The 20,504-nt window shown below is 39.1% G+C and overlaps 1 protein-coding gene across 3 annotated transcripts in view; it reads right to left on the bottom strand.

Annotated features, from left to right (window-relative positions):
* Window positions 1-345: 345 nt before the first annotated feature.
* NSUN7 (NOP2/Sun RNA methyltransferase family member 7) overlaps window positions 346-20,504 on the bottom strand; it is a 42,350-nt gene continuing 22,191 nt past the window's right edge. For 2 of the 3 annotated variants that reach the window (XM_045531715.1, XM_045531716.1), the window contains 5 exons: window positions 17,628-17,771; window positions 13,913-14,014; window positions 9,955-10,072; window positions 1,926-2,049; window positions 346-1,467 (listed from right to left, as the gene is read on the bottom strand). In XM_045531715.1, the coding sequence (XP_045387671.1) occupies window positions 847-1,467; window positions 1,926-2,049; window positions 9,955-10,072; window positions 13,913-14,014; window positions 17,628-17,771 (1,109 nt within the window). In that variant the 3' untranslated portion in view covers window positions 346-846. The remainder of the gene's footprint in view (window positions 1,468-1,925; window positions 2,050-9,954; window positions 10,073-13,912; window positions 14,015-17,627; window positions 17,772-20,504) is intronic. The other variant, XM_045531717.1, reaches the window with a different exon arrangement.

Here is a 20,504-nt window from a genome sequence, read left to right as displayed (position 1 = left end):
GTACATTTTGCTGTGTCACCTGATCTTTGAATAGAATCAGAAATTTTTATGAGTTTCTTCAACAATAGGTATGACTTACATTCAACAGTTTTGCCTCTTCTTTAGAATTATTACTATTGAGATGGAAATTTGCTCACCTTTTTTTAAAACAGTGTTTTGCGTAAGTGGTAGGAAGGGAGGTATGATTGTGTTCCATCAGCTCAGGATCCTGGGAGCTCTTCCCGTGAGAATCGCTTCACTCTGTAAACAGACACCTGAGCTACACACACCTGGCACTTTGGAACTTCCTGTGCTTGTACTCATATGCAACCTCAGTCACATGACAAAAACTCATGCCACGCCCTGTTCAAAGAATAGTTTGATATTTAAGAAAAAAACCAACTTCGATCGTGATTGAAAAAGTTAAACCACACCTGCCTGGATACCAAAGCGCAGTCTTGAGCTGGCAGGAGACAGCCAGCACCTGGTCCGTATCTGAGCTTCCCGGCTGCCCCTCCAGTCTGAGAAGCAGCCCGCGCGGAGGCAGGAGAAACTGTTGCAGCTTTGAGTCCAGACTGAAAGTTAACACGAGGGAGACAGGTTCTAACAGCCGGTACTCAGTCCACACCGGACAGCCTACAACAGATCAGCACTGAGCTACTGAAATCTCCAGATTCTGCTTTGCTTAATCCCCTACTTTATTGTTTATCCCTTGTCTTAGTTCTCTGACAGTGATACCACATTTACAAGATACTAAATGCCCAAAAAGATGAGTATCTTGTGTAGGGATGTGTAACCTTCTGAGAAGTACCAGATTTTTGAAAATAAAATCACCTGCACTCGGCCCCTGTAAAAATTGCAGGACAGTCACAGCAAGGGTCGAGGACGCCTGGGTAAGTTTTCTTTCGGCTTTTCCCCCTTTCTGGACAGTGATGGTGTGGGAAGGCTGCTGCTCAGCAGAGGCCTGGGTGCAACCCAGCGATAGTAGAACTGTGAAGCTGGTACATGGGATCTGAGCCCTTCGGAACTTGAAAATGGCATCACTACTGGAGGCAAAATAATCTCGACAGGCTTCAGGGGAACCATTCTGTTTTCTGGGCGAGGTCTTACGAAGTTTGTCTGCCGCTCGTATGGTCTGGAGGGACCAGTGTTCTTTGTAAGCGCAGGCACCAGAGGGTTGGGGGAGGGCTTGTTGAGTTTTCTGAACTGGGGGGAAGCCCCAGCTTGAGCAGTTTTTTTCTGGGAAAGAGGTGATTTGGGTACTGTTTCGGCTTGATTAGCAGCGGCTTTAGCTTCTCGATTCAGGAACTCAGCAATTTTCATTTGGATGCCGTTGTTGTCGGTAACAGGAGCTTTTGCCAATGATATTTTTGATTTTTTCTTCTTCTCCCGTTTTGATGATTTGCCCAATTCAATCCCGTCCAGTAGACCCTTGGCTGCAGCTCGGGCTAAAACATCTTTCACAGAGACTGTCTCAGACGGGTCCCGCTACAATTAGAGAAGCAGTTACTAAATGTGGGAGATCAATATTTGCAATATACAGCATAATAGCTAACAACATTATGCCAAAAGAAATAATAAATGAGTTTTAGGCCCTCCTCCCTAAAATATCTCATAAACCTCAGCAGATGCCCTTTTTTTAACTTCCCTCTTTATGAACCCAGTAGAAAAAAGGTTACACAGTGAATTTCTCATACCTGCGGGAAGATGCACTAGATGTTAACAGAGTGCTGGGGGTGGGGAAGGGCAGGCAAAGGGGGAATGCTCAGGAGAAGTATAAAGAACAGGGCTTACGTGCCACACGGCAGTAATTCTTCCTCCTGCCCTTTTCGCTATTTATGAAATAGAAGCACCTCATTACAAAATGTTCACAGAGTTCCCAGGTTCCTCTTAGGAGACCTTGTTTAATTCCTATGTATGACATGGATTGGGGTTTGTTTCCTTACCTCCCTTGTTAAAACAGAAAGAAAACAACCATTGGTAATTTCAGATGGCTCCATCCTTAAGAACTTATCAGTAGCCAAGTGTATTTCCTTTGAGGAGCACAGTGGAAGAACAGGAGGACTAAGCCTGCAATAGATACAAACCAGCGTTTGGTAGTTAGAATGGCTGCTTTCCCAAGAGAGGAAGAAAACAAATTGCAGCTAAATTGTCTTCTATTTTATGTTTTACCAATCATTGAAATCGAAATTCCAAATAAGAATAAAATGCTAAAAAAGTCTTTCCCAAAATCTAAAAGTTAAAAGCTCTAATAGCTCATAATTTATTATACTTCGCCAGTTCTCCATCTTTAAACAACTATATCAAGAATAACAAACTTTTAACAAACTAAGAAATTCTCAAAGTCACTAATGTTAACAAAAGGCTTCCATTATCAAAACAGTATTATAGTAATCACAAAGTTATAATCCAAAATTTCTTATACTTCCACACATTATCAAAATACAAAAGGTATGACTTCCTTCTGGTTACTTTTTGCACAATTACAATATAAAAATATAGCCTACATTTTAACTACATTATTCTTCCCAATCACTTTCTGAGTATACGTGGATGAGTTAGATAGCTAGCATTCAAGAAAGAAAAGACCTGGATCAGAAATGTAAAAATCTCTAATCGCTAATAGGTTTAAAATAAAATGTTGGTTTTTATATTTAATTTCTGATTAATAAGTAGTTCGTTCATGAATAAATATTTCCATGCTTTTAGAATAAATTATATTTAGTAAAGGAAAGCAATTAAACACTATTCTACATGAATTAACATATCAGGAAATCTTTTATTCGTAATTTTTTCTATGTAATGCAGCTACAAGCCAAAAAACACCAAGGATTGCCAGTGACTGCCAGAAGCCCGGAGAGCGTGGATGGAACACAGGCTCACAAAGGAACCAGCACTGCCAACACCTTGATTTAAGACTTCTGGCCTCCAGAACTAAGACAAGTTTTTGTTATTATAAGACACCATGTTTGGGGTAATTTGTTTCAGCAGCCCAAGAAACTAATATACACAGCAAACAGGATTTCTGCAGACGTAATTGAGTTCACAAATTAGTTTACCTTAAGATATGGATATTATCTGGGTGGCCCGGACATAATCATACAAGCCTTACCTTAAGATATGGATATTATCTGGGTGGCCCGGACATAATCATACAAGCCTTTTAAATCTGGGTCTAGAGGTCGGGGATGAAAAAAATCAAAAATTCAAAATTGGAGATGAGTATGAATATGTCACACTGGCTTAAAGATGGAGGGAGGCTCTAGCAGCTCAGTGCAGCCTTGGATGGACAGCCAGCAGGGAAATGAGGACCTCAGTCCTACAACCATGAGAATGAGCTTGGAAGTAGACCATTCCCAGAGCCTCCAGAGAAGAATTCAGCCTGGCTGATCCCCCGAGCGGAGAACCCAGCTGTGCCACGTAGTCACTGTACCTACAGAACTTTAACCAGCAAGTTTGTGGCAATGTCTTAGGCAGAAGTAGAAAACTATTAATAATACACAATGGCTCACCCTAAGTGAGGACGAAAAGCCAGGCCATAGACAGCTGACAACAAAAGAAAGAATTAAAAGACATGAAGGTGAACCTGCTGCAGTGGATATACCACAAAGGCTGGGAAACCCACCGGAGGACTGTGTTGAGAAGAGGCCCAAGGCTACACCTGTATCAAAGCACCAGGAGAGGACCGGTGAGAGCCGCACAGTGGCACTGAGAGGTTCAGCGGGAGCTTTCCCGTGTGGGCAGGGCTGACAGTAGGAGATGCTGCTACAGAACTGGGCTCACTGACAGCAATAACAGGATCCCGAAATAACAGACACCAGGCACGCACATTATTCATCAGAAGCCAGACATATGCAATTATTGATTATCACAAATGAGTGCCAAGGTGAGAGTAGCACCCCCATCCCGCTCCTGCACAGCTCCCCTTCCCTACTGAATTACATCTCAAAAAACTTACTAAAATAGGAACAGTTACATATAGTTGATGTATAAATCATCCATAACATAACACTCACACATTCATGTGCTGATATCCAGCTGGTACATGCTGAGATGGTGGCATCAGCATGCCCAGCACTCCTTCAGGCCTCTCGCACTGAGAGGAACGGGGGTTACACCTGGCTCCTCAGGGGACCTCCAGGGCCCGGCCGCGTCCCCCTAATGGGGTACGTTGGGATTTAGAGGTGGAGAGATATAGAGAGGAAATTATTAACCTTCCCATTATGCATCTTTGGATTGTTTTATTTAATATGTAGATGTGGGTGGGGTTTCTATAATTAACAAAATTTGAGAAGAAAACCATTTAAAAACTATAGTAAAGCACTGTCCTATTAGTATGGAGACAGCCAAATGTCAATCAAATGGAATTACAGACCCCCACAGAAGTATATATGGGATTATAGCATATAAAAAAAGACAGCATTGGGCCGGGCATGGTGGCTCATGCCTGTCATCCCAGCACTCTGGGAGGCCGAGGCGGGAGGATCGTTGGAGTTCGAGACCAGCCTGAGCAAGAGCGAGACCCCATCTCTATTAAAATTAGAAAGAAATTAGCTGGCCAACTAAAAATATATATAGAAAAAGTTAGCCGGGCATGGTGGCGCATGCCTGTAGTCCCAGCTACTCGGGAGTCTGAGGCAGGAAGATCGCTTGAGCCCAGGAGTGAGCCCAGGCAACAGAGTGAGACTGTCTCAAAAAAAAAAAAGACAGTATTTTATTTATTTTTTATTTATTTATTTATTTATTTTTTGAGACAGAGTCTCGCTCTGTTGCCCGGGCTAGAGTGAGTGGTGTGGCGTCAGCCTAGCTCACAGCAACCTCAAATTCCTGGGCTCCAGCGATCCTCCTGCCTCAGCCTCCCGAGTAGCTGGGACTACAGGCATGCGCCACCATGCGCAGCTAATTTTTTTCTATATATATTTTTTAGTTGCCCAGATAATTTCTTTCTATTTTTTTTTTTAGTAGAGACAAGGTCTCACTCTTGCTCAGGCTGGTCTCGAACTCCTGACCTTGAGCGATCCACCCACCTCAGCCTACCAGAGTGCTGGGATTACAGGCGTGAGCCACCACGCCCAGCCCAAAAACACAGTATTTTAAATCAGTGGGAGGAGGGGACAGCAAAAGATTATTTAGGGGAAAAATTAAGCTTGATCCATATTGTACTCCTTTACCAAAATAAATAGCAGAAAATCAACTACTTAAATACAAAAAAGATAAAATTATACAAGTACTAAAAGAGCACTGGTAAAAGCATCATAATCTGGGGATTAGTATAGCAAAATATAGAAGCCATAAGGGAAAGATTGATATCCAGAAATTTGAAATTTCTGGAAAGCAAATTTTTAATTAAAGTTTTTATTTAAAAATATTTAAAAATAAAAATAATCTAAAACTATTTGTAATTTATATGAAAACAGCGAATATCCCTAATACACAATAAGACACAGAAAAAGAATAACCCAGTTGACAAAGTGGCAAAGTACATGAACATGTAATTTACAAGTTCATAAACAACCATAACCATTAAAAGTTATTGAACATTTGTTATATGCCAGGTTCTGTTCATGTATTAATAGATTCAATCCCCACAAGGCTCTAATGAAGTAATAGCGTTGATATTTTTACAGCCTCCCCTTCCTCTTCTCCATTCACAGCAACCTTCTGCCACTTAACAAAAAAGGTGTAACTGTTATTTACCTCATTATAGTACATTGTCCCAAGCTGTTAAAACCTCCAGGGTGCTAAACAAGGACAGCTCAAGAGGGTGGCTCTCTTCTCCCACCGCAGAGTGGCGTTTAGGTCAGAAACCTTGAGAGTGTCAAACTCTCAGCAAAGCGGTGTTTCCTCCCCCCACCCCTTCCTCCCTCCATTTCCCTTCTTTATTTTCTATGCATCTATCTCTTCTAGAATTAAAATTTAGATGTATTTATAAAAGAATGTTTATTTGAATGAAAGAATAAAGTCAGATTTTTTTTCTGACAAGGTAAATCTGGTTTTGACAGTGAACTAGTTATGTAAAAAGGTAACAAGTTCAGATGAGATCGGGCGCGTTCAGGGTGCTATGGGTCAGTGAAAATGTGAGCACGTATAATTAAGTAAATATGTATGAGTCTCATGTGACATAATAACAATACTTATAGAAAATAACTTTGGGTCAAGTCCTATGTGAAGTGCCTTCCATGCATTATTATATTTAATTCTCACAACACAGTCCGTTCGGGTAGGCAAAAAAAAAAAAAAAAAAAGGTAATAAGTTCAGCACTTTTCCGTAAATCAAATAAGATAAAATCTGCAGGTCCAAAGATTTAATGGAAATATATTTAAAACACATATGTAACATTATAATGTAGAAATAATGTTTTTCAACTATTTAAAACTTATGATGAAAATGTTAGACATTAACTTTAAAATAAAGAACAAGAGACATATTCAAAAATTTTTAGGGAGTATTTGAGCAAAGAACTTTGAAACCCACCGTTCTAGAATCCCCACTTTTAACTACTCCACACTACACTGCCCAGTCAGTAAACTGGAAGCATGCTTAACCTCATTAATAGAGAAATGAAAATGTAATAAACAATGAGTTTATTCGATTTACCAGTCACGCCTTAGACTGGAAAAGATGTAAAAGTCTGATAAAACTTAGCATTTGTGAAGCTGTGGGGAAACAGGTTTACATGAGTGAATATTTTGGTGGGTAATTTGATGATACCAATTAAAACTTAAAATATGTACATTCTTTGGTGCTGGAAAAAACTAGAAGACTATAAATCAAACTGTTAAGGACAGCTATGTATTAAAGGATGGGATTTACAAAAACTTTCTTTTTAAATTAGTACTTCTGTAACGTGTGAGGTTTTTACAATAGGGGACCAAAAAAATTTGCATAGGCCTAAGGTAAGTATCATGATGGCTCAAGCCAAATTTGGCTGAATATTTCTAGGACATTAAGAGGAAATATAAGCAACAGGTAGGTGATAGGATGACATGTAATACTGCTTTTGACCCCATTCTTAAAGGGCCTCTAGTATACTTCCCTAGGCAATGCATGATTTCTTTTGACAGCATCCCCAGGGAGTAGTTATAAACCTCTTGAATATACACTCTCCAATTTGAAGCTCAAATCTCAGACCAATCTAGAATATGAATTATTCTGCCTTTATAATAATGTCTTTGTGAAAGACCTCCACAGGGAGAACTACAAAATACTGAGGAAGGAAAGAGCGGGGGACGTAAACAGGTGGAAAACCATACCATGCTCATGGGTTGGTAGAATCAACATTGTTAAAATGTCTATGCTATCCACAGTGATCTACAGATTCAATGTAATCGCTATTAAAATACCAACATCATTTTTTGTAGATCTAGAAAAAATAATTCTACACTTCGTATGGAACCAGAGAAGACCCCATATAGCAAAAGCAATCTTAAGCAAAAAAAAACAAATTGGGAGGCATCAATTTACCAGACTTCAAGCTATAGTACAAGGCTATAGTAACTAAGATAGCATGGTACTGGAACAAGAACAGAGACAGACCAATGGAACAGAACTGAGAACCCAAATATAAAACCATCCTCATATAGCCATCTAATCTTTGACCAAGCAGACAAAAACATACACTGGGGAAAAGAATCTTATTCAGTAAATGGTGCTGGGAAAACTGGTTAGCCACATATAGAAGACTGAAACAGGATCCACACCTTTCACCTCTCACAAAAATCAGCTCACAGTGGATGGCAGACTTAAAACTAAGGCATGAAACTATAAGAATTCTAGAAGAAAATGTTGGAAAAACTCTTATAGACATTAGCCTCTGGAAATAATTTATGAGGAACACCCCAAAGGCAATCAGAGCAACAACAAAAATAAATGAATGGGACCTGATCAAATTAAAAAGCTTCTGCACAGCCAAGGAAATTATCACGAGAGCCAACACACAACCTACAGAATGGGAAAAAATATTTGCATGTTATACATCTGATAAAGGGCTGATTACTACAATCTATATAGAACTCAGGAAAATCAGCAAGAAAAAAAATCAAACAACCCTACCAAAAAAATGGGCAAAGGACATGAACAGAAACTTTTCAAAAGAAGACAGACTAATGGCCAAGAAACATACAAAAAAATGCTTGACATCTCTAATCATCAGGGAAATGCAAATCAAAACCACAATGAGATATCACTTAACCCCAGTGAGAATGGCTTTTATCAAAAAGTCCCAAAACAATAAATGTTGGTGTGGATGCAGAGAGACAGGAACACTCATACACTGCAGGTGAGACTGCAAACTAGTGCAACCTCTGTGGAAAGCAACATGGAGATACCTTAAACGGATACAAGCAGACCTACCATTTGATCTAGCAATCCCGTTACTGGGCATTACCCAAAGGAAAAAAAGACATTCTATAAAAAAGACATCTGCACCTGAATGTTTATAGCAGCACAGCACAACCCACAATTGCAAAGATGTGGAAACAACCCCCGTGCCCATCAATACATGAGTGGATTAATAAAATGTGGTATATGTATATCATGGAGTACTACTCAGCTACAAAAGACAATGGTGATCTAGCACCTCTTGTATTATCCTGGATAGAGCTGGAACCCATTCTACTAAGTGAAGTATCCCAAGAATGGAAAAACAAGAACCACATGTAGTCACCATCAAATTGATATTAACTGATTAACATTTATGTGCACATATAGTAGTAACATTCATCAGGTGTCGGGCAGGGAGCGGGGAAGAGGGGATGGGTATATTCACACCTAAGGGGTGTGCTGCACACCATCTGGGGGATGGACATGCTTTAAGCTCTGACTTGGGTGGGGCAAAGGCAATATATGTAACCTAAACATTTGTACCCCCATAATATGCTGAAATAAAAAATTAATGTTTTTAAAAATCCTAAATATATATATAATGTCTTTAAATATTATTTGTGTCTTTTATACCATATTGTAATCATTAATCATAGTTTACCTGAGATAAAATACAGATATTTCTCCATTTTTGCCATATAGCCTTAAAAATCTTATCCCTGACAAATCAAGAGTTATACATTCCATATTCAGCAACTTGGTTGTATGTCTCCAATAATGCCCTTTGCCACTAGATAGATAGTGACTTAGCTAATGCTGTGTTGAGGACCTCTTAGAACATGAGGTTGGCTGTTAGCCACCAATAGGAGCTACTAAATAAGGAAAGAAAGTCAACAAGAAGGGAAATAGAGGCATAATGAACATGTCCACTGTGAAACAGCAAAGGGAAAATACCACAAAGAGGAAGCAGACTATATGCATGTTATGAATTAGAGGAAAAGTTCACAACATGAGAAAAAAGTAAAAAATAGGTTTAAAATACCTTATTCATTGCCACAGTCTTAAAGAACTAATTAGTGTCATTTATTCTTAGATATACTCCTTTTCTTGATGTCCACAGTTCAATTGTATATCAATGTTCTTTTTCTCGACTCTTAGTTTATTGCAGCATTTTACCCAGAAGCTACTATAGATATCTAGGTTATTTTTTCCTCAGTCCTGGTGGGTACTAAAGGCTAAAATGGCTATAGAAATGTATAAGCTCTCAGGTAATAAACATCCTATTTTCTGTCTGCTTTCTAGGAATATTTTATACACTTATTTTTCTTCTACTAAGGTATACATGTATCTAAAATAGGGATGTGAAATTTGGACCCAGTTTATCCAGAAACTAGTCAAGTCAAAGCCAAATGCTTTTAGTTAACAATAACAAAAACAAAATAATCTTTTAATGTGTAAGAAAATGCTTATGCCAAGCTGTTGTAAAGGCTCTACAGAATCTACTTTAAGGTTGTTAAGAAGTGAGGTTATTTGATCTTATTTAAAGTGTAATAAAAAGGCAGAATGTCTTCATACAACTTAGAAAATCCTATTTTTCCCTTTCAAAAATCTTTGGTAGTTTGAGTTGTTTGGAAGAGTCCTTTTTTTCTTACCTGTAAGGTTGCACTTTATTCCCAAGATCTTGAAAGTCCAGCGCTTTCTTAACCACAGCTTCATTTTCTTCTGGATACACGGAACATGTGCAGTAAACAACTGCCTGAGCTTTAGTAACTGTATTTAAAGAAGATGTAATGAATATAATGGCCCCGCCCCATCGACAATCCTACACAAATCTGCTATGTTTCTAAACATCTATTTGACACTAACACCACATGGCTTTGATGGGAATGATTTCCACAGAGGCCAGAATGGCTCCCTTTAAAGCAAAAGCTTGTGTTAGGAATGCAGTTTGTGGTCAATAAGTCAAGCCAATTGAACCGGATTGTATGGGAATCACAAATTCAATCAATGTGACCAACCTAGTTACTAACACAGAGAAGTAAATGCTGCACATTACCATGACCTTGATACTTCCAGCCATATCGAAAGGACTATAGAAACAGACGGACTTAGATGTGAATCCCAATTCTGTCACTTAATGCGGTATGAACCTGAGCAAACTACTTCAAGTCTCACATCTTCTGTCTGTAAAACGAGGTACCACCACCACCTGCAATTCACTCGCTGCTTCCTACGTCCTGAGCACCGACCCCAGGTCAGGCAGTCTTCCAGGCTGTGGGACACGTCAGTGAGCGACACAGACACAAACCCCTGCCCTGCTGGAGCTTACTTTCTAGTAGGAGAGAAAGACAATAAATAGGAAAACTACATAGTATCATTAAGTAATAAATGCTATGGAGAAAAACAGAGCAGGGATGAGGAGTAGAGAGTTTCAGGAGAAAGACTACTTGAAGTAGGGCAGTCAGGGCAGGCATTTCTGAGACGGGACCGGTGGGTAGACTGGAAGAAGAAGAGGGAGCCAGGGCAGAGCTCGCTAGGGACGGGCATTCCAAGTAAGGGAGTGGCAAGCCTGAAAGCCCCGAAGTGGACATGGCCGGGCAGGCTCAAGGCCAGTGAGGGGCCAGTCTGATCAGGGCAGAGGGAACGGGGACAGCATGGGAGATGAGGTCACAAACTGTGGTCTGAGTACCAGCTGGTACAGGGACTTGTTGGTTTTTACTGACTATGATGGGATGCTGCATGTTTCAGTAAGATCACTCCAACTTCTGTGTTGTGCACAGACTGGAGGGGGAGGAGGGGAAGCTGGCAGAGAAAGTAGGCAGCCATTCAGTGACCCAAGATGCTGGTTTGGACACAGTGGTAGTGGTGGAGGTGGCAGGATTCTGGACGTATATAGGACGTAGAACCTGCCTCATTTGCTGACAGACTGGCTGCAGTAATAGAAGTCCTGGATAATGCTAAGGCTTTGGGCCCGAGCAAGTGGAAGGCTAAAACCGTCGTTAGCTGAAATGGCAGGACCGTGGGAGGCAGAGGAGCAGTGGGAGGCAGAGCAGGCTGAGATTCCTGTCGGCCCCTGAGCGGAGACAGCCGAGGCAGCGACTGCCGCACACTCGTGTGTCAGCGAGGGCGCCGAGACAGGCAGGAGCCAGCAGGGAGACCAAGAGGGCAGCGGGGAGAGGGGACGAAGGCCACGACTGCACTGCGGTGTCTTGGAAGACGCGTCAGGCGAGAGTGTGAAAGGACAGGAAGTGGTGAGTTTCACCATCACCGCAGAGAGACCACGCTGGACGAGGACTGTGGGACGACGCAGCTGCATGGGGGTCCCTGGTGACCCTCACAGCGCCGTTTCGGTTAGTGGCAGCAGTGAAGTGCGAGGTGAAAGGCTCACAGAATGAGAAGGGCGAGTCAGAGAAACATTGCTCTCGGAGGAAAAGCAAGTTACAGAGGGAAAAGGTGGAGAACATTCAAAAAAGTTAAAATATAGGGAATTTGTGTTGATGAGGGACTATTCATTCTAGAGAGCACAGAAGGAGCTGTAGACACACAGGGGGACATGAAGAGAGTTATGGGGACCAGAGTACAGACGATGAAGGGTCGGGGGCTTCTTGAGCCAAGTGTCATTCATAGGTTTCAAGGATATAACGAGGGGTGTTTCCCAGGACACCAAAGCAGAGAGTCGTGGCGAGGCTGTGGGGTTAGAGGGTAAGGGAATGAGGAAGGCCTGGGCCCCTCGTCACTCGGGCAGACGGAGGCCTGGAAGGTAGGGGACAAGACATGAAGAAGATCAAACAAAATGACACACATAAAGTAAACAGCAAGGTGCCTGGCACATGGTAAGTGATCAATAAATGCTCAAATATTTTAAAAAGTATTTCCACAACTAATAAGAGGACTGAGCATGTTTGATTTCAAATGGAGCTTTTAGTCATTTGTATCAAAATTTGGTTAGGCACTTAACTACCTAAGCATTGTTTTATGGGAAAATCAAATACAACTTGTTTTGATTTACAGTACGTCTTCTGGTAATATAAATTGTCATAATCTTGAGAGTTGCCAAATTTTATGTTTATTTGGCATAATAAGAGTTTATTAAAATCCCTTTGCTTTTCATGATTCTTTCTGAAGCTTTTTTAAGCTTTAAATATTCAATTAATATTAAATGAAAATGCATCAAGTAAAAAAATTATTTACTAACATTCTGACCTTCCAACCACCTTATTTCATAGATTGTATACATACTATCCTGTTCAAATGAACATTTATTAGCAATATCAACTAAAAGGGCCGACCTCCTGTGCTACTTTGGCTTATTGCCACCTCATGTATAGTGTATCTTCATGTGTGGCATTATCTACTCCCATATACTTATCTTTTTATTATTTATTTTATCTTTTTATTATTTATTTTATTTATTTTTTTTTGAGACAGAGTCTCACTCTCTCACCTGGGCTAGAGTGCCATGGCATCAGCCCAGCTCACAGCAACCTCAAACTCCAGGGCTCAAGCGATCCTCCTGCCTCAGCCTCCCCAGTAGCTGGGACTACAGGCATGCACCAACATGCCCAGCTAATTTTTTTTCTATAGATTTTTAGCTATCCTGTTAATTTTCTTCCATTTTTTACTAGAGACAGGGTCTCGCTCTTGCTCAAGCTGGTCTCGAACTCCTGACCTCGAGCGATCCTCCCACCTTGGCCTCCCAGAGTGCTAGGGACAGGCGTGAGTCACGGCGCCCGGCCTCCCACATACTTAGCTTTGCGCCTTTGGAGATCGGGATGTACCCACACTCATATGCCTTATATTCAACTTAATGCCTGACCCAGAGTAGGCACTGGATAAATATACACTGAATTAATAACAGTGCATTAATTTCTCAGATACACCTAGATTTCCACGTCCACATGCGGAGGGCCAGTGGTGCTCGAATCAAAATGGAGTGACTGGAGCAATGATCTAAATTACTCAAAGAGCTTTGTTACTCAGACTTCAAAACAAGAGATCTAGGCTTTATCTGTAATTTTACCTCTTATTTCTCTTAGTGCTAAATAGAGAACAGAGAGTGTGATTAAAATTTAGACTATTGGCTGGGTGCAGTGGCTCATACCTGTAATCCCAGCACTTTGAGAAGCCAAGGCAGGAGGATCGCTTGAGGCCAGGAGTTTAAGACCAGCCTGGGCAACAAAGCGAGACCTCATCTCTACGAAGTAAATAAAATATATACATACATACATAAATTTGGACTGTAGAAGAATTGTTAGCGTAGGCACAATGACAACAGAAAAATTACATCAAGTAAGAGGTTAAAGAGAAGAAATAGGAAAGATTAAACTGCACAAATATGAATGTACACAATTATTTCACTTCAGCATTAGAAAGTTGTTGAATTATGCTTACTAACCTGTTTAAAATTATAGTAAAGTATATATTTTTAAAGATTTAGATTAAATTGGTAAAAATAAATATTTTTGTTATTTGAAGGCATTAAGACTCAATGTTCTTAAAAATTTGCTTGTGGTTCACACTTCATTGCTTGTTTATAATGGATAAATGAAGGATTAATGTTTCTAAGATTTACACCATATTTTAACATGACCATATTAATGACAAACTTACATTTCATTGCGTGTATTAACTGTTCATATTGCTGTTGAGCAAGAACATGAAGTTTATCTTCCGATGTGCCTCCTTGAGAGAGATCTTTAAGTAAATCTGTACCTAAATTTTAAAAAATAAATGAAGACTTTAAAATATATCACTATTAGGTACTTTTCATATATTGCTATTATCATATATTTTTCAATTGTTTTGCCTACTAGTGAAAGTTTTTGTGGAAAATATCTAGCAAAACTAAATAGATAATATTAAAATGTTGACTTAAAAATTAGAAAAACAAAGGTAATTTAGTTTTAATATTGTTTTTCAAAAAGAATATTGAATATATTTAATATTGTTTTTCTCAAGTTCCTATAAGACAGTGATCTAAGAAGTCATATAAATCATTTAGGTACAGAAGACAGAATGCAATCGGTCTGGACATTAATTACAGAAAAGAGAGAATAAGATTTATTTTCCAAAGTAGAAACTGATGGGTCAGATCTGGGTCGGAAAGAACACACAGGATACAGTTTAAAACATTAACTTAACTTTCCAGAAGAAATCTTGGAAAAAAAAAATTCACAAAAGCAAATTTATATCTTCATAACATTAAGAACAATGTCTTACACTTTTTAGATTTTGAAGAATAACTTAAACTTATTTCTTAATAATATTAACTAAGATATATGAATGTTACTTTATATAGATTATTTAACAATCCCTTGAGGCATTATCATCTCTTAACATTGAGAAAACTGTTTAAACAAACATTAAACAATCTGTTTAAGGTTATATAGCTACTAAGTGTACAGCTAAGAGTCTAACTCAGAACTCTGACCAGTCTAAACTTCTAAACTCTGTTTTACACTGCCTCTCTAGAACTCCCTGGAGTAGGATAGCCAATTTATTTATACCACGTATTCGGCTATTCCTCATTCCAATAGTATCAATAAAAGTTAATCAAACTGCATTTCTTCCCAATTTAGTTTTGCATTTCACATTTTTCTATCTCTATTCTAAAACTGTTCATTACTTTTAAAAGGACTATTTACAAATTATTGTTCTCAAACTGTATCATCCATATCATTCTTTAATCCTATTTTAAAATGATTACAAGTTGTTAGGAAGGACCAACTTCATGTATTTCTCAATGGTTCTAATAGTTTTCAACGTTAAAATGTTTTTCAAAACTAATTCATTATTGTTCTGTTCTACCTAGCATCTAAGTCTGATTAAAAATAATCTTTTGGATTCATTCCTGCTGAGTTTATGCCTAGTATTCCCACCACCGTCATACAGTCAGCAGCTGCTTGTCTGTGCTGGCTTTTAGCTCCTTGAGTGTAGCTTCCCTCGAGAGCACATCTTCCTTCAGCACGTGACCGCTGCCTGGCTTACCCTGTCACCTCCTCACCACGGCTTTCAGAACATCACCAAGACCTAGGAAATGTTTTGTTTTCTCCCCTTTTGCCACTTTTATTTTCCGGTGGGTTTTTCTCCCCTACCCTCTAGTTTGTTTTTATCTACGGCTTATTTTTTCTAAATTTCCACAACAAAATGGCCCAGGATGTGGCCAGAGTCCCACACTTGGAAGCTCCAGTTCTCCTGACTGCTATGCTTAGTACAGCTGCTGCTGTTTCTTCCCCCTTTTCCTTTAGTGTCTAATTTTTCTTTAATTATTTCCCAGAGTTCATGTAGACATTTTCTCAGCCTAACATTCTCCCATCTGAGTTGGTTATTCTTCTGCTAAATTCTCTCTGGAAAGAAATTTTCTACAGAAAGTCAATATCCCACATGGTACCATGTTAGCCCAACTAAAGACAGGGCAGCTTAGCAGAAAGGCAATGTGCTAACTCAGACCTGAACCTCAGCTTCCCTGCGTACTAGCTACATGGCCATAAGCAGCTTGGTCAGTTGTTCTGAGTCTTGATTTTATTCCTCTGCAAAAGAGGGATAAAAATGCCATCCTCAACAAGTCATTGTGAATGCTAAATGATAATGTGTGAATAGCACCTAGCAAATTGTCTAGGACATTGTTGTATTCAGGAAACAGTAGCTCCTTATCCTCCATTTCTTTTCCTCCTCTTTCTGTCCTTGCTAGAAATAGAAAAACAGTTATATTCTGAATGTTGGTGGAGTGTCTTCTAATATTCTAGTTAACCTTATCTATGCTTTTCAGTATAAACAAGGGATAAGAGTAAGAATCAGTTTCAGTTAATTTGGAGCAATATAATGTGATTAAGACAGTGATTATAAGTGCCAACCTCAGAGTCAGACTGGCTTTGTCTGAATCCAGCCTCCGACACTTACTAGTCCCATGATGCTGGGGGGCTTCATTCACTTCCCCAAGCCTCAGATTCCTAATTCATAAAATGGAGACAATCTACTTCACTGAGTTCTCATGAGGATTTAATAAAATAATACAAGTAAACTGCTTAGCTCAGTGCCTTAAATATGAATGCTCAGTAAACATTAAGGTTAATGATAATTTTATTTATTTATTTATTTATTTTTTTGAGACAGAGTCTCACTCTGTTGCGCGGGCTAGAGTGCCGTGGCGTCAGCCTAGCTCACAGCTACCTCAAACTCCTGGGCTCAAGCGATCCTCCTGCCTCAGCCTCCCGAGTAGCTGGGACTACAGGCGTGTGCCACCATGCCCGGCTAATTTCATTTTTGTATTCTGTAGAGATGAGGTCTCACTGTGTTGCTCAGGCTGATCTTGAACTCCTGGCCTCAATCGATCCTCCCACCTTGGCCTTCCAAAGTGCTAGTATTACAAGTGTGAGCCACCGTGCCTGGCTAGGACTCCCAATGAATTTTTTTTTTTTTTTTTTTTTTTGAGACAGAGTCTCACTCTGTTGCCTGGGCTAGCATACCGTGGTGTCACCCTAGTTCACAGTAACCTCAAACTCCTGGGCTCAAGCAATCCTCCTGCCTCAGCCTCCCGAGTAGCTGGGACTACAGGCATGTGCCACCATGCCCGGCTAAGTTTTTCTGTATATATTTTTAGTTGTCTAGATAATTTGTTTCTATTTTTAGTAGACACGGGGTCTCGCTCTTGCTCAGGCTGGCCGGCCTCAGACTCCTGACCTTGAGCGATCCGCCTGCCTCGGCCTCCCAGAGTGCTAGAATTACAGGCGTGAGCCACTGCGCCCGGCCAATAATTTTAAAATTTGTTGAAGTCAATAAAATGTTCTTAGAATATTTAATCTGAGGTATTCATATCATAAAACATACATACTGGAGATTAAAAAAGTTATGTGCTTGAAATAATCTAATTATGATTTAATTAGGATATTAAGAGCTTAGGCTCTAGAGTCTTGCAGATCTAAAGTCTAGACTCATGCATCCTAACTCTGTCACTAACTAGCTGTATGACCTGATAAAAGTGAATCAGTCTTTCTGAGTCTCAGTTTTCTCATCTATAGAATGCTGATAAATTGCAGTGCCTACATCAAGAGCTCTAGGCTATACCAGAATAGCACACTGGCCAGAATCTGTTCTGATTGCCTTTATTATTCCAATTATTAAATATTTTGAATATCACCCTTACCCACTGTTTACGGGATAAAATTAGGTAATAGATGTAAAGTACTTCACATGTATTAAACACTTTATACATGGTAGCTATTATTTATTAATCAGATATATTTGATATGCTATATTAATGATTTTAAATAATTTTATATTTTAAGTTATCAACCAATTTCAATGATGTAGACATTAAAATAAGTACCTTCATGTTCATTTAAAATAAATTCTACCGGATTACTAACACCCAGTCCTGAACAACGAGGTAGCAGCAGAATTACTTTAACTTTCTGTAACCTGTGATCCTTTGATTCAATGTTAATAAATGCCTCGTGAAGTATTTCAATATCTGGAGAAAAACACAGAAAAACTAATGTAAAAATATTAAAAATCATAATGCAATATGTGATATATCTATTCACTGTACATTTTTAAATCCTCAACCCCACAGCAACTCATTTTAATATAGTTAGAAAAGAGGGCTATTATTCTCTGATAACTTCCCAAAGTTAATACACGAGTTCTTTTTTTTTCTTTTTTTTTGAGACAGAGTCTCACTCTGATGCCCAGGCTAGAGTGCCGTGGCATCAGCCTAGCTCACAACCACCTCAAACTCCTGGGCTCAAGCGATCCTGCCTCAGCCTCCCGAGTAGCTGGGACTACAGGCACGCGCCACCACACCCGTCTAATTTTTTCTATATATATTTTTAGTTGTCCATATAATTTCTGGGTTTTTTTTTTTAGTAGAGACGGGGTCTTGCTCTTGCTCAGGCTGGTCTCGAACTCCTGAGCTCAAACAATCCACCCGCCTCGGCCTCCCAGGGTGCTGGGATTACAGGCGTGAGCCACCACGCCCGGCCCAGGAGCTCTCTTAACAGACTGCTTTCTCTTTCACCTGAGAGAATGATTTTGAAATTTAAAATTAAATTTCCCATTCTGAACTTCAGGTTCAACTTAAAGTAGAATGATATAGGAGAGGAAAATGGGCTTTGGCAGTAAAAACATTTGCGTTTCACTCCCAGCTTCACTATTTACTAGCTGTATGTCCTTTCTGGGATGCTCGACCCTCTGTATTACCATGAAAAATTTTTAAATCAGGTTGTCAATTCCACAAAAAAATCCACTAGAATTTAGATTGGTATTAAATTGACTCTATATAGAGCAATTGGGAGATAAATCTCATCTTTGTGACATTTAGTCTTCCAATTCATGACCACAATCTATTCTTCCACTTACATAGGTCTTCTTTCTTTCAATAATGTTCCACAGTTTCATGAGGAGATCTTAACACACCTTTTATTAGATGTATTCAAGTATTTTATGTTTTTTGGTATTGCTGTAAAAGGTATTTGTTTTTAAAACTTCATTTTCAAATTTTTGTTGTTGGTATATAGAAATAAATTGATTTTTGTATGCTGATCTTGTATCTAGTAACCTTGCAAACATCACAATGAATTCTATAGTCATAGATTATTCTGAATTTTCCATACACATAATCTTGTCACCTATAAAGATAGTTTTGTTTCTTCCTTTTCGATTTTTTTCTTTCCTCACTGCATTGCCTATGACCTCTAGTACAATGTTGATTGCAATTTATTTTAATTACATGTAACCTATATATTTTTAACCCCACAGGCATTAATTTGCAAACCCATTAGACGCAAGATTATAATCATTTTGACTTAGCTATGTACTTACCTTTGCTGCTGTTCTTCATTTCTTCCACCATTTCCAACTTCCTATATAATGCTCCTTCTATTCAAACAATATACCTTTAGTATTTCCTGTATTGTGTCTACTAGTGATGAATTCTCCGATTTTGTTTGAGAATATCTTTATTTCAAAGGATATTTTTGCTGGCTACAAAAATCTAGCCTGACAGTGTCTTTCAGCACTATGGAGATATTGTTTAATAGTTTTCTGGCTTTAATTTTTTCTGTTGAAAGGTTAGTTTTTTTTATTGCCATTCTACTCAAGGTAATGTATACTTCCCCTGGCGCTGACGTTGCCATCTGTCTGGTTTTCAGCAGTAATGCTGTAATATGTCTAATATGTTACCTTAGTCTGTCTGGGCTGCTGTAACAGAATACCACAGGATAAGCAGGTTATAAACAACAGAAACTCATTTCTCACAGTTCTGGAGGCTAGGCAGTCCAAGATCAAGGCACCAGAATACTCAGTGTCTGGTAAGGACCCACCTTCGCAAAGATGGTGCCTTGTTGCTGTGTCCTCACGTGATGGAAGGGGGCTAGCTCTCGGGGGTCTCGCTCATAAGCACCTCCCAAAGTTCCCTCCTTCTGAAACCATCACCTTGGGGGTTAGGATTTTAACATTGAATTTTGGGGGGACACAAACATTCAGACCATAGCATATGTTTTCATATATTTACTCTTATTAGCATTCACAGGGCTTCTGAATCTGTAGCTTAATGTCTTTCAACCATTAAAAAATTCCCATCCTGCAATTGAAATATTGTTTCTTCCCAAGTCCCTTTCTCTTCTCTTTATGCAATCCCAAGCAAATATATATGAGATCACTGAATCACTGAGTCTCATGTATGTCTTATTACCTTTTTCATATTATTCATCCTTTTTTCTCCCAATGCTTCAGTCTGAATATTTTCTTCTGGCCTGTCAGTTCACTTACTGTTTCTTTAGTTTTGTGTAATTTACTGTTAAGACCTATCCATTTACTTCTTAATTTTATACATTGTATTTTCCAGTTCTAGAACTTTCTTTTGGCTCTTTTTTGACTATCCTTTCCAGTTCTCTGTTAAAATTCTAAAACTCGGCATTTACTCTTTCTAATATATTAATCAGTTATTTTAAAGTCTACATCTGCTATATCTAGTATCTGGATCTTCTGTGGGTCTGCATCTATCATGTCTTCTCCTTATTTCAGTCATATCTTTTCTTCCTATATGTCGGGGTTTTTTTTTTTTTTTTTTTTTTTTACAATGGAGTGGCAGACATTGCATTTGAAAAAATTTAGGAAATAATTGGAAACCCAGGATTCTTTTTCCTCCTCCAAAAGAATTTACTTTTTTTTTTTTTTGAGACAGGGTCACACTCGATTGCCCAGG

Source organism: Lemur catta, chromosome 19, assembly GCF_020740605.2.
Source record: "Lemur catta isolate mLemCat1 chromosome 19, mLemCat1.pri, whole genome shotgun sequence".
NCBI classification, from domain to species: domain Eukaryota; kingdom Metazoa; phylum Chordata; class Mammalia; order Primates; family Lemuridae; genus Lemur; species Lemur catta.
This window is presented reverse-complemented; position numbering and strand designations above follow the sequence as displayed.